Source organism: Melozone crissalis, unplaced genomic scaffold, assembly GCF_028551555.1.
Source record: "Melozone crissalis strain CALT ecotype California unplaced genomic scaffold, PUWL_Pcris_2 ptg000059l_1, whole genome shotgun sequence".
Classification (NCBI taxonomy): domain Eukaryota; kingdom Metazoa; phylum Chordata; class Aves; order Passeriformes; family Passerellidae; genus Melozone; species Melozone crissalis.
In genome coordinates, this window is record NW_026535837.1 from 1,930,245 (window position 1) to 1,944,861 (window position 14,617).

A 14,617-nucleotide genomic window follows, 5' to 3' on the forward strand; every position below is an offset into this window, starting at 1 on the left:
AGTGAATGAAAGGGAATAAAAATAAGACTGCATATTTTAATAGACCTAACACACGTCAGAAATTCTAATCCCCTTAGCTGAGAATATGTTCTAATTACACATAGGAAAGGAAGCAGAAAACATACCTTTTATTGCACCCACAATATTTTGGTCTAGTCCTTTCCGGTTGTCATTGAGCCCTCTTTTCCTTTTGCCATTTGGTAAAGAATTAGCCAAAGTCTTGTCATCAAAAAATGCACAGACCAGCTTCCTAAAGAGCAGACTTCCTGAGCGAGTGTAGTTTGATAGTATAGAGTCCAGCTGTGATTTTGGCATGAAGACATCAAAGCCTTCTGCAAGTTGCACTTCTGGCTACCAAAAGAATACAAATGTTTTAATTAAACGAGCGTTCAAAGACATTATTTTACTTCAATCATGCATCTGGTGAGACTTTACAATCACTTCATCAAACCATCAATCTTTTCTCAGCTATTCAGGACCACAGCAGCCTAATTCATTGAAATCAAACCCCATCAGTGAATAAGCACCTTAAAAGGCAAATCAAACAATCACACTCCTTGTCTAATGTCTGTAAAAGTTAACAACTACTGACATCATTTCTAGGCATACAGCTCACAAAAAGACAGGAGATACCTTTCAATGTTGGGTAATAACAGCAAAGCACAGGATCATAGCAGAGCAGTGCTCCAAAGTGATCCTTTTTGAACATTTATCTAACCATTTAATGGACTTGTTTCACTGCCAAATGCTGTGAACAAGTGTGCTGTGGGGCAGCCAGGCACTTCCAAGAAGCACAAATGCAGGGATTCTGGCCCAATCCATGTGGCTTCCCAAGAGGGCTTCCAGCAAAGACGTGGCCCACATGAGTATCAGCACAGGATGAGTTTGAGGCTGCCCCTGGAGCCAGCACTTGCTGAGCACCCATTTGTCCCTCCTTTTCACAGTCCCAAAATGCATGTTTAGAAGAGGATGATGTTAGACAGACAGTTTATTTCAGTACAAAAATCCTCAACAGTGAACATTTAAATCACAGGGATTTAAGTGAGTGCCAAGGTGAAATGGAGGGGAAGAAGAGAAAAGAAAATCATGCTGTATTTCACAAGAGTCTCCTCTCAAGTACACTGAGGGTCAAAATAGACAAAGGCCTTTGAGGAAGTCCCCTTACCAAGAGTCTTTTTGCTGCCCCTGTCTGTACATATCAGAAACTACATGAGGAGCATTTGTAAATTTTCTTCTGTGAGTACCATACAATGCTTATGGTAAGACTTCTTCACAGAATAATTACATATCTAGAAAACACATTGGAAATAAACTAAAATTTTGAAAATACTGTTTAGAAGTTGGCAAGGAGGTAAAACAATCAGTGATCATGATGTGAGGAAATAAGCCAACATTACAGCCTTGCCCTTTTTTTGTCTTACATGAAATATATTCAGCAATGATGATGCATTTTCAGAGCAGTTTACAGAGCAAGAGCAAATGCCATCTCCCATCATATCACCTGCAAAAATCTTGAGTCCAGACAGAAGAAAGGGCTGCCAGTCTAAGAACAATTTGGCTGTGTAATTCTTTTCCCATGGATTTCTAAAAATCAGTATGGAGACTATTGCAGCAAGTAGAATATTTCCAAAGCATGTACTGTCATGGGATATGGATGTGTACTGTGTGATAAAACTGAAGATTACCATGCTTTGAGAAGCTAGGATGAAGAATCTTAAAATATGCAAACAGCAGCAACAACAACAACAACAAAAATATAAGAAGAATGTAGTTCCTCAGCTTGTTCTGGATGAAAATTTTGATTTTTTTACCTCAAGAACTTTGAAAATGCTGGATCCAGTAACAGTCAGTTATTGACATTTGACAATATTCAAATGTAGGTGGGTTTTTAATATGTTACTTCCAAACTTCTGGTGACAGACTTTCAAGAGTAAATAAATGCGGGCCAAGTTCACAACTTGGAAAAATTCTACTTCATGTAAATCAAAAACCAGAATGCAGCTGACATGGTGATGAAGGATACCTGCCCTATTCTGTTTCTTGTGATAGTCATCTAAGATGACCACAATGATCCAGACACCCAGAGTAGAGAAATTGTAGAGCCACAGGAAAGTTCAGGTTGGAAAAAGCCTTAAAGATCAATAAGTCCAGCTATTAACCCACCACTAAACCATGTCCCCAGGTGCCACATTTACATATCTTTTAAATACCTCCAGGGATGGTGACTGTCACCCTTCCCCAGGCAGCCTGTTCCAGTGCTTGACAACCATTTTGGGGAAGAAATTTTTCCCAATATCCAAAATAAACCTTCTGTGGTGCAACTTGAGGCCATTTCCTCTTGCCATTTCACTTGTTAGTTGGGAGAAGAGACTGACACCCACCTGGCTACACCCTCCTGTCAGGGAGTTGCTGAGAGTGATAAGGTCCCCTGAGTCTCCTTTTTTGCAGGATAAATATCCCAGCTCCATTGCCCTTCCCTGGACATGCTCCAGACCCTCAGTGTCTCTGTTGTGAGGAGCCCAAAACTCACTCCAGGATTTGAGGTGAGGCCTCACCAGTGCTGAGTATGGAGGGACAGTCACTGCCCTGGTCCTGCTGGCCACACTGTGGCTGGTACCCTCACCAAAAGCCAGCTGTTCCTGTGGTACCTTTTCTGAAATCTCCTACTTAAAACCCCAAAAGCCAGAAGAATCATGAGGCCCTGCTATTATCTTCTCTATTTATACTGAAAAATTGAGTCTCTTCCTCTTCCTCTTCTCTTCCTTTCATGGTTTCTCTCTTCCCTGGTTTTACCTTAGAACACCTGCATTACACTTTGGCAGCTGCACCAACCACTCTACAATAGAGCTGTAAAATACATTTCAAACCTTACCATTCTACCAGTGTGGAGGAGTCAGTATTATCTTAGTTTTGATTGTTTTATTCTTACTATATCAGTGAATATATATATATCAGTGAAACAGTTTGGAGGCAAAACTACGATTTATTCTTGCTTTTCTTTAGTAGTTAGCTATTCTTCAATCAAAGACAATCAGTAACCATTTGAATTTCATGATCACTCTAAATGTAATTTCTCAAAGAAAAAGCACTTATTAATAGATAATGATCATGGCAAAAGAACTGGAGGGTAAACTATTTGTGAACAACAAAATAAAGAAGACCTGAATGTTAAAGGCTTTTGCTGTGCTAAAATGAACAGGCAGTGAATGAGATTTAATCCTAGATATTTTAGTAGGTTGTAACATGTATATTAAAAATTATTAGGTTATAAATGAAATATTACAACTGTAAAACAAACACAAGTTCAACTAAGAGTTGTAATCAGATCACTGCATTTAAAAAGCAGATTCTCTGATCCATGGTCCAGATTGAGGGTTTGTCTCACCAAGATACTTCCCACCCCTGTAAGTAGCACTATTTCATCTCAGCAGGTCTGGACTAATTGCACTGGTTTTGGCAGCCCTGATTTTATACCCATTAAACTTGGATTCTTCCTAAAGTTCAATAAATGTTGGCAAAATAGCAGTGGCACAGTGGTGATGTATGACACAGCACACACTACAGACAACCTGTGGAATATTCTCAAGGGAACATTCATTTATGGTGCTTTGTAAGATGTCTTTCAGGGTTTTTCAGGCACACAGACATGCTGGTTGTGACCACACCAGAGATGCTCATAAAAAAGTAGAAAAAGATAATGCTGCCATTTGTTCTCAAAGAAGTGACTTCCTTAAGCCTTCTCAAAATATTTAAGGTCACATTTTATTTTTTGCATTAAATATATCTGTTTTCAGAACTCAAATGTTTTCTTTCTAAGGACAAAACAAAATCAATTTTGTTTGTCTCAAGGTTCTGGCTCTGTAAATTTAGTCAAACAACTGTTGTGGCAAGCAAGGGCTCAAGCATGGAAGGACAGATGAAGACCTGATTTATGAGCCAAATGTTTTCTCTTTTTTTTCCTTAGGTCAAACTGGCAACTACAAAGAACCGTGTCCAGCGATGAAACACATTCATAAAGCCAAATTAAATTCCATTGCAAGCACAAAACTGTTTTCAAAACCGTGTTTCAAGCTGACAAGAGTGCCACAAGCAAAGAAAAATTATAAGCACAAATTGCATGCTGGAGATAAATTACCAGTCCTCCCCAAACCTTTACCTCAAACATTATTAAGCTCAGTACTACAAAAGGAAACCCTCTGAAAAAAGCATCAAACTAGTTACTCTGTATCACTACACTGACTCTGTGGCATGAGACTGCAACCTAATTAGTGGTGTGGCTTGCATCTCTGTAACTGAATTATCCTGACTGCTCTTTTTTATTATTAGTTCCCTCTTCCAGAAAGATAGAATATTATCTGCTGCATTGTTTTCATTTACGCTTATTGATACGGAATTTAATTATGTTTTTCTAGCTCATAGTACTTAGGAAATTGGAAAGAGCCTGCTCAAAATTAAAAATATATTAGAGAAATTAATGAGCAGTTTACTTGTCAGTGAACTGGTTTGGATGACATCAATTTGGTCATTAAACAAAGCCAATCATCCACCAATACATGGAATTTCTATCAGTGTGTACATGAATCAGGAAAACATGCTTACTGCAATTTTCTATGGGAAATGTGCATATTCTGAGAGTGGCAAATTTTGGCCATTTTAGTCACACTGACATCATCAACAGTGCTGAGGCCCTGCTCCAGCACACACAGCAATCAAGACCAAAGGACCCAATTCAGCAAAGACTGAATATGAATTTTTATGGAGATGAGGAGTCCCCCAAAGTCAGCAGGACTAGAAAAGCAGGAAAAGCACATAAATACTCCTTGGCAGGATAAAGACCCATGTGTGGATTACATGGGCTCATCAGCAATGATGGGGCTGTGAATGCTTTACACACCTTGCACTTTTCATGGCTCCTCATCTCAACTGTGGCTCTTGGCATTGGGGGAGATGAACAAGTTTCCACTAAAAGCTTAAAAAACAGGAGCCTTGAACTCAAGGGAAAACTTCATGCTTGTGAAAGTGAGAAAAAATACCCAAAACCCTGTAATGAGCACTCCCCACATGTAACCCTAACATCTCCATTCACTCCTACCCAAGATTTGCTAGTTCAGTCTAACAAAAAGTGGGAAGATGCATCAATGTGACTCGAGTACTGATCTCCTGAATGAGTCAATATTTTAAAATCTTGCAATCCTGCATATTAAAATTTTAACTTACATCTGATGAAGCTGATTCAAGGATAATTCCAAACCCTGAAAGAGGGGTGTCTGGCTTCAGGGGGGGTTCAACTGCTGGCAGACTTGATTGTTCTGAGTTTGCTGGCAGCCTCTTCTCATTCTCTGGAGAGCTGGGTTTCTTATTTGTGGAAACTGCTTCAACAACTTTGAGGGGCAGTTTTCTCTTTTTATTTCTCTTTCTCGATATTGTTGACTTCTGTGCACAAATCAGAGGAACAGGAGGCTGCTGTCTGTTTTGAGTCCCAACTGAATGAAAGAAATTAGTGCATTAATTTTACAGACAAAAGCCCACAAATATCCACACAGATGCACCATTAAACTCCTGACTCACTGAACTTATTTTCTAGATAAGTGATGTGATTTTCAGGGCTGCTGGTGCATGGGAAACAAATAAATTTTATCACCTTTGCATAATTTTCCAATCTGTCCAATGGGGATAATGACAGTGAGCTCTGTGGTGAGGCTTTTCAGGGCATACTGATGAGCAGTATTTTAAGGAAATTAGGAATACAATTCTTTTTCCTAGTGACCACTGGATGGCTGGTGACATGAAGCACTTAAGTGATGATTAATTTGTGTGTCCTCTGAATGGCTGAGAATTTCACTCTTTGAGGATCTCTTCCTGATAAAGTAAGATAATACAAGTGCTAATGCAATTACAGTTATTTTTATGACAGTGGTCTCCAAGTTAATTAGCTCAGCAAGAACATTTCAAGTACCATTATGTCAAGAATGAGTGAAAACACTATTCAATAGTTTAATTTCTGAGGGGAAAAAAAGTAACCCAAAATTCCATCAGTTTGTTTTGCTCATACACAAAAGCTGACACGTATTACTTCTGAAATATAAGAAACCATATTTTACATTTATCAATATTTTGCATTTTCCAGTATTCACAATCATTTATATAAATTAAGGCACCAGTCCTGAACTTGTACCAATATGAACAAGCCCTCCAGAAGAATGCTATCAGGATACCATTATGTGTATGGATAAATCACTAAGATCAAGGTCAAAACAAAGAAAAAGCCACAAGTGCTCTACATGCAAATCAAACACATTCAAGATATGAGCCAGCTACAAAAAGTCCTCATCTACAAAGCTTCAGGAAGAAAACAAACCTCAGACTATTGTTTATTAAAATATTTCTGGAATATTTCATTTCTGGCAAGGATTTACAAGACTGTGATGTGTAGTTTATAATTAAGACAGTAGGGTGTCTGAATACTAAAATAAGTTATTACACTTTCACTTACAGGTTTGAATTTTAGGGTTTTTTTTTCTTTTAGCAACAAAATACCAAATGATTTTTTTCTCTGCAAAACCTTAATTTCAGAAAATATGAAGTATTCCAAGTGAATCAAAAGATTCATGAATTAACAAAGGTACTTACTCTGTAGATACATAATAAATAAGCAATGTTCTGCTACTGAGGAGTCAGCTCTTTTGGCATAGACCCCAGTTTGCTAACTCTCACTCACAAGCCATTTTTCAATCACCCATGTGATTTCAATGACATAAATTGGTGTGATTGCATTAAAAATCCCATGTACCAGCAAAAATTGTAAAACTGGGCTTTGGTGTACTTCTTTGTAAGCTGATGACTTCTAGAAAAGCATTTTTATGTGTGCCAACTGATATTACAAAACCTGTCTGATCGTTCCCATCACTCACTCAAACATTATACACTGTGGAGACAAGGAGTTTAGTCAGCCCTTCACTCCACCCATCTTTCAGTTAATTACTCAACACTCCCTTTTCTTACAGAGCTCTTACCCAGCCTCTCCACAAGAGAAGCCTCCATGGCTCCAGTCCCCATCACTCATGCTGGATGGGTAAATCAGCTGACAAAATCTCCAACAGCTCTACCTCCTCATTACTGTTAACACTAATTTTTAGGTAGCACAGAGCCTGCTGCTTCACATCAGCCTATGATGACTTAACTCTACCTACCACATCCTCATTACCTTGCTGGCTCAACTACTCCTCTGGCTCTGCACTGTTCTGTTTCAGCTCCCAACCTAGGAGAAAACTGGACACAGTAATTTTCCCCAGTGAACAAATTATTGCTGGTATACACATTAAAAGCTGGGACTTCACAGCCAGAGGAAGGGTGGAGGCCACAACATGCAGTAGCTAGCTCAGCTGAGACTACCACAGAGCTAAAAGAGGTTTGAATGAACAACTATTTGGTAACTTTCAGCTACCTTCAAATTTCATTTTTCTTACCCCTAAGATTGGTGAAGTGGTAAGCAGAACACAGGTGAGGTAGTATTTGGCACCCCTGAACCAATACACTGTGAAAACAAAGTGGGCACATTGACCTCCCCACCAGCTCTCATTATGTATCTGATCACATTAATTTTCTTTTCAATTTAGCCTTAAAAGGCTAAAGATAAAATCCCATATTTCAGGTAAGGATCTGAAAGGTAGAAGTTGCATTTCCAAGAAACCTGTGAAAATTTGACTTTGACTGCTATGTAGGAGAGCAGGAAGCAATCCAGGTTTCCCTGAGTGCCCACACAGACTTTAATCCCCTGGACCATTCCCTAACAGGAAGATCACAGAATCATAGAACAGTTTGGGTTTGGAAGGGTCTCCAAAGACCATCTCATCCAACACCCCTGCATCAAGCTGGGCCATCCTCAACTCAATGCTTGCACAGGTTTGCACATGTGGGACTGGTCACTGTACCTGTTTGCAGCTGCATCAATTTTCTCATGGTCTTGAGCTCCTGAAGAATGGCCTGCAGGGTTGACTGGCAATTACACGTACAGCAGTTTGGTCCAACTGATGAATTCACCATTGGAATTTCTCCTGAAAGAGAGTGGAATGAAATGGGTGAGATGTAAGCCACACAAAATCACCCAGACAACAACTGGCAGGTGTTTGAAGCTATGATCAATATATCAGATTGTAAAATCAGATCAAAAGCGTGACAGGAAGTAATTTTCAACATGATTCCTTTTAGAGGAAAGGACCACTAGTTTTTACTCAATTACTAATAAGTGCAATTATACTGAGTCGGGATGCAATGTTACATGGGCTGGAGAAGACTGCTCAGAGTGTGAATATAATGCACTCCTCACAGCAGGGCTTTCTATTGTCAGGCTGGTTCATCTTGAATAACAAAAGCACCAAACCTCATTACAAACATACTTATTTTATCACACACACATAAAAAAGCCCAGCTCCTGCAACAGTCTTACAAAGAATGAAGACAGTCTGTGCAATAAAGGTTTGTGCTGTACATAAAATGAGGGTCTAGGAATTTTTAAACTGCTTGAATCTTACAGGTGATTCTTTACCATGTGAAGAAGAGAGAATGAAAATAAAATAACCTACTTGGAGAAAAAAACCCAAAACAACAGGACAGAAAAGAACCACAAGAAAGGTTTCAAATCTGCTCTTCTGTTTGCTGGGGTGGAATTGTTTTCTATGATGTTTTCCACCACTGTGACCTACAAGATGGCATTTCCAGAGTTTCCCTTTGAAAATTAATATAGTAGTTCAAGACATTCCTTTTCTCTAGTAATTCTTATTAGTGTTTAACTGAACTCACATAGTTCTAGTTCTAGGCCCTCAGCAGTGCTTTTATTACTGCTTTACTTTCCAGAAATTTTGCATTTTTTGTTCTGAATTAGAACAGGCTGTAACAGCTGAGGGATTTCAAACTTTGCAGGATAGTTGTACCCTGCACTTTAGCTTAAGACAGCTGTATCCCTAGACAGCTATCCCTAGCTGCAAATAGAAATTTCAAAATTAAACAAAACAACTAACAGTATCTGGTTGAAGCTGAGGCTCCCTGGCTCCCTTCCTTTCCAAATATCCTTACAATAATTTAAATTGATGGCTATTTTACTGCTCAAGACTGCAGGAGGAGGGATGACCATTTCATGAAGATAGGTACAAATGCACCTAACAAAATAACCTCACTTGGTGTCACATGTGGACTTCAGCCGGAGTATTTCCCTTTTTCTGCAGCCTGACACTTGCCAGGTGCCCTTTAATCATTACCTAGCTAAAGTGAACAGAAGCAATTCATTTAATCTCCACTTATAAATCTTCACATTTTTCATTATTACTTCTGCTTTCCTCTGAAGCCAAACCAGGTTATTAATATCTTTTCAGGTTTGGGTTGTGTTCTTTCATCAGAGACCCCTGATATCAGACCCACACAGATCCCCTGACTTTAATCCTCATTTGAAATAACTGAAAATTTGGCCACCTCCAGGCACTTTTCTCTGCCTCCTTTCATACAATCCCTCAGACCTGAAGCAACATCTATCAGACTTGAGCAAACTCCTGGTCGCACTCCAAAGGTGAGCTGCTTGTAAAGCCAAACTAATGCATCACTTAAAGACAGCTGGCATCTTCTGGGTGTCACACTCCTCTTTTCCTCCAATATTTAGATACTCCACACTCCTGCAATTACAAATTTTGGTATTTTAAAATATACACAGATAAAATCTGTTAAAATTGTATTAAGATAAATGGAGTAGTTTACGAAATCCCTGCAAATCTAGCAAATGCAATAGAACCACTGGCTTCATCTCTCAAAGGCTTCAGCTGCAAATAAAATTATTTTTATACTAAGAAGTTACTTGGAAAACAGGCTGAGAATCTCAAAATGAAACAAAAAGGCTTCTGACTCAGCAGGACTCTGCCTAGTTTGATCTCACCCTTCCTTTGTACACAGTCTATTCATTGGAAGTTCCTTGGGGCATGGATGAGATTTTACCTTTTCAATGGTCCATAAAATGTTTAGCCCATTGTTACAGGTACAGAGATAAAAAAAAATTGTTATCTTTAGCTTTGCAGCAGATTAATCAGAATCCCTCAACTTGGCTCCACCAATACACCTACATGTTTTAAGTAGATGAATTTCAAGACAACTTATAATTTAATAGCACCAGCATAACTCTACCTTTCAGTAATACAAGCAGTACCCCAGAAATGGGAGCCTCAGAATTTAGAAGAGTTTTATTAACAGACAAATAAAAAGTGAGACCATCCTTCCCTCAGTCCTTTCTCAGTTGTTTTAGACTAAAAGATCCTTGGGATGAAGCCTGTCCTTTCTCTTGATCAGGATTCAATATTCTAGAGGGCTTCTGGAAGTGGTTTCTTCTGGAAACGATATCTGAAAGACTCTGGGGGGAAACAGGGTTGGTGTTTTTTGTTTCTTTCTTAACCAAAGCTCTACATCATGGTGAATTGCATGTGAAAACTTGAAGAAATTGTATCAGTAAATACCTGTGCATCTTTCCTGTTGCAATGTAACATGTTCCTAATGAAAACACACAGGCACACAGGCTCCTGATGGAAAACCACAGGGTCTATTTTCCCATTGAGGCATAGGGGATTTACTTTATAATCCCCATTAGCATTGATAGAAATTACCCATGTAAATCTACCATAGGTACTGGGAATGGGAAAAGAGACCACCAATATTTTAAATCAAAGCAGGGTTCTACTGACTCCTTACATATTCATGAGGGTTTTTTATTTTCTTTCTATCCTCCCTAGTCTGATCAATTATTTTGTTGTAAGAAATATCTAGTAGAGTGTTCTCAGTCATTGTTCTAAGCACTATCTTTATCATTTTTAGAGGACAAAAGCAACCCTTTTCAACTGTTATAAATCAATTTTTAATTTTAAAAGGAGATCAGACTTTTTATTTTTATGAAGGAGTCTTTAAAGAGCCATCTCCCTCTCTTCTGGAAGCTGGCCAGCAGGCAAATTTGATACCTGCCTGTGTGAGTGAGAGAAGGAGATGCCACAAGTACAGGAGTTGCTTCCCCCACGTGAGCAGCAAGTAGCCCAGCACAGTGCTTTCTTCCAGCTGGATCTGAGAGGGAATTCACTCACTGTAACTAACATTGCTACCAGTTTATACTGGGAAAGCATGCAACAGCTACCCAGTGAGAATGATCTTGATGCAACCCAAAAGTAATTCAGCTGCTGTATCACTGCTGGATTTGGTACAGAACACAAGAAATGAAAGTCAAGTGTGAGTTTACTGTCTATAATAGGACAGACATGGTGCTCATTGTAGTCCCAGGTGGCTTCCACTAAAATCAGTGGGTCACAGATGTCTACCTAACACCCTGACTTGTGGAACCAGCACCTTAAGTCTGGGTGGGAATAAATCCCTTTGGTTTTCACATATGTTCCTACTCTTCCCTCTTTTGCAGCAATGTCTAGGCTTGCTCTGTTCCTCTTTTATTTTTGTTGATGCTTTAAATTTTAGCTGTCACATTTTTCAGATTCTGTCATGCATTAGTATATAACTTTGAAATACATATAGAGTGTTAGAAAGTTCTCTTCACAGTTTAGTAAGACAAAATAATCCTTTTCCAGGTCCCAAAAAGTATGAACAAAAGCAAATTGGGGGGGGCAAAACTAGGAAAATGTGACTTCATTATGTGAAGCTGTGATTAGACAATTAACCCCAATATGTAAATGGACCAAACTTATAAAAGAGTGAAAAACTCATGACCTGTCATCCATCTTGGGTGTAGCCTCAGCCAGGCTCTTGCACTGCCCAGAGTGTATCCTTTGAAGGCCTTTTAATAAATCCCTACTTTATTTCTCTTGCTCTGTCTAGCCTCTGCTCTAGGAACCCTCTCCAGGCATCACTGTCAATAACTTTCTCATGAATGTTTTCTACACCAGCACCTATTAAACATTTATTCCAGCCTCTCCTTGAACCACCTCACCCTGTGAGTAGGTAAGTGCATCACTGAGATGGACTTGATGTGTCTGTTACATTCAACTTTGAGCAGTTCAGGTGGCCTACAACATAGATCTTCATTTTTTAATATAGTATCTATCCACAGTGGACAGAAAGTTTCTGGACTCAGATCACCTACTACAGATGCCTGAACATTTCCCAGTGATGAGCTAAGCCTGACAGTCCCAGGTAATGACATCATGTCTGGCAGTTTTGTTCTGGTAACTTAAACACCACAGTAAGAACCAAGGAGTAAAATCTCCCTTGAAGTATTGTTCAGCATTTCTACACCCAGCTTTTAAGAATAACATCTGAATAACATCTAAAATAACATCTAAATCTCTGAATAACATCTAAAATACTGAGTTTGATGCTCAGGCTCTCAATGCAAGGGATGGGGGAGAATCAGGCTGTTAAAATGCCCAGAAGAGCTGTGTACTGGGTGAGGAGCAGTTTCAGGGCTCAGGAATGTATCAAAAGTTTTTCTTGCTGCTCAGAAATGCATCACAAGTTTTTCTTCCCTAGAGACCAGGGTTTGGAGCCCAAGCAGGAGTCAGGATCACAATCCCCATCAGAGGCAGACACCTCAAACCCAACTGCTACACAGATTGTCTCTTCAAAGGCGGCCAGAGGAGAGGGCCCACACCCTCCTTTATGTAATAACCCAAAAGATTGCATTCCTTTCAGCAGCAGGACAGCTGCACAGGGAGGTGCCTCCTGGGCTGCTCCCCCAAGGGCTGGGAGCCTGGGCATTTCTCCTATCCAGCCCAGGAGGTTGCTCAAGCTGACCCTTCCATGTCCCACTGACCACTTCAAACCTGTAAGAGATCATAACTCAACTGAATCCTTCCTCCACATATAAAAAAATCAAAGCTGACATTTTCTTGCATATAGGGCCAAATCCTGTCAACACATTTTAGCTCACATGCTGAATCAGGCCCCTGAGGGGATAGAGGTGCTGCTCCACCCACTTTCTGGATTTGGGAACAAGGCACCTGATCTATGCAGGCTTGGGCACTTCTGTGCATGCAGAGAACTGTCCCTGCCAGTGCCCAGGGCCTCTGAGGACAAAGGAGGAGATGTGTGATGAATTTTTGGGTCCTTCCATATTTAGAAGATTGTTATGGTGGCGTTTTGACAGCAGAGTTTTTTAATCTGGCAGCAAAACTTCCATTCTCTGGGACTTAATAATAAAAAAGGCATTTTAAAGGCACACTGCCATCTACTTCAGGGCAGAATTCTCTGCCAGTACTGGACTGGCCACACTCTAGAACATGCTGTTCACAGGTAGACTCCATCATCTCTTTTCTCCAATAGTCTCATTGGAATGAAAGCCTAAGGCTGTGATGGAATTTTGTACCTGCAGTTCAGTGTCCTGTTATAAGGCTGCTGCCATCCCTTTATGAAAGGCAGTAGAATGTTGCTCCACAAGTGGTGTCACAACAGTGCTACATTACTCACAGCAAAGAGGAGTGGTAGAGGTTGACATTAAATTAGCCATGAATTTAATAACAATGACAAAAGCTGTTTTAGTAAGTACTGTATAGAAATTAAGCTTGTAAAGGCATTGAGTAATTCTATCCCATCACCATTTTAAAAGCTAAGACAGATGGTAGCAGAATGTACAGTGCCCACTTTCACACCTTTTTGAAGTGATAACCATGTGCTCATTTTGTAGACTCTGAACTCTAACTGCTTTCAGTGCAGTGCTACAATATATCATCACAACAAAGGCAGATACTTAGCAGAGAACAAAGTCACCATTCTCAGCGTCTGACAGGTCATACCATTGGATGCCACAGTTCGAGCCTGACTCTGGAATGTTTTGGATCTGGTTCCGTACTGCCCTGGCAGATGGCTGCCCGGGGGTGACAGCTCACTCCAGGCTCCGCTCTGGGATGGATGAAGGCTCTCCTGGGACTCTGCAGGGGGGTTCAGGCGCTGGGCCCAGGCTAAGTCTAAATCTTGAGGCTCCTCCTTCAGTTTTTCTCCTTCTTTGCCAACTCGTTGATAGATTCTTCCAGTGCTGTCATTCAGTAATCTTCTCATCCCTGTAATTTGTTTTTTAATTTCCCGGCTTTCATCTCCTAATGAAAATAGAGCCACAGTTATCACTGGAAATTAGCAAAAACAGTAATGGGTAGCAATTAGTGGTTTTAGATGCCAATAAGAGTTGGAGCAAATAAATAAATAACAGGGAGAAAGAAAAGGGATGGTTGAGTGGTCATTGGGATGTACCAGGCTATGCCTTCACACAGCCATGGCTGACAGCTCTCATGCCTGAAAGACCTGCTGAACTTGGCTTTCTTGATGTTGTTTCTAAGGCTTTGATGAGCAAGATAAATTTTTTGCCAGAAGGAAATAATAACAACCACAGCAATTTCAAATAAACTATCCTTTTAAGAGCCTGATCCTATTCAGGCATTGACATCAGTGAATATTTTCCCTGACTAAAGCCCAAAGGATCAGACCCTCTATGTATGCTCAAGGATAGATCCTACAAAAAAAAAAAAAAGGCACAGAAAGCACCACACACATGCAGAACAGCACTGCACCTATTGATTTTAATGAACAGAATTAGTTCCTTATTCCACAGAATTTATTAATACTGGATTATACAGGAATAAATTAAACAGTAGCTAATATG

The 14,617-nt window shown here is 39.8% G+C and overlaps 1 protein-coding gene across 1 annotated transcript in view; it reads right to left on the reverse strand.

Moving 5' to 3' along the window:
- BEND7 (BEN domain containing 7) overlaps positions 1-14,617 on the reverse strand; it is a 46,391-nt gene that overhangs the window by 19,399 nt on the left and 12,375 nt on the right. Inside the window, exons 3-6 of the mRNA XM_054287546.1 lie at positions 13,758-14,057; positions 7,932-8,054; positions 5,218-5,483; positions 126-351 (exon numbers count right to left, since the gene is read on the reverse strand). Of these exons, the coding sequence (XP_054143521.1) occupies positions 126-351; positions 5,218-5,483; positions 7,932-8,054; positions 13,758-14,057 (915 nt within the window). The remainder of the gene's footprint in view (positions 1-125; positions 352-5,217; positions 5,484-7,931; positions 8,055-13,757; positions 14,058-14,617) is intronic.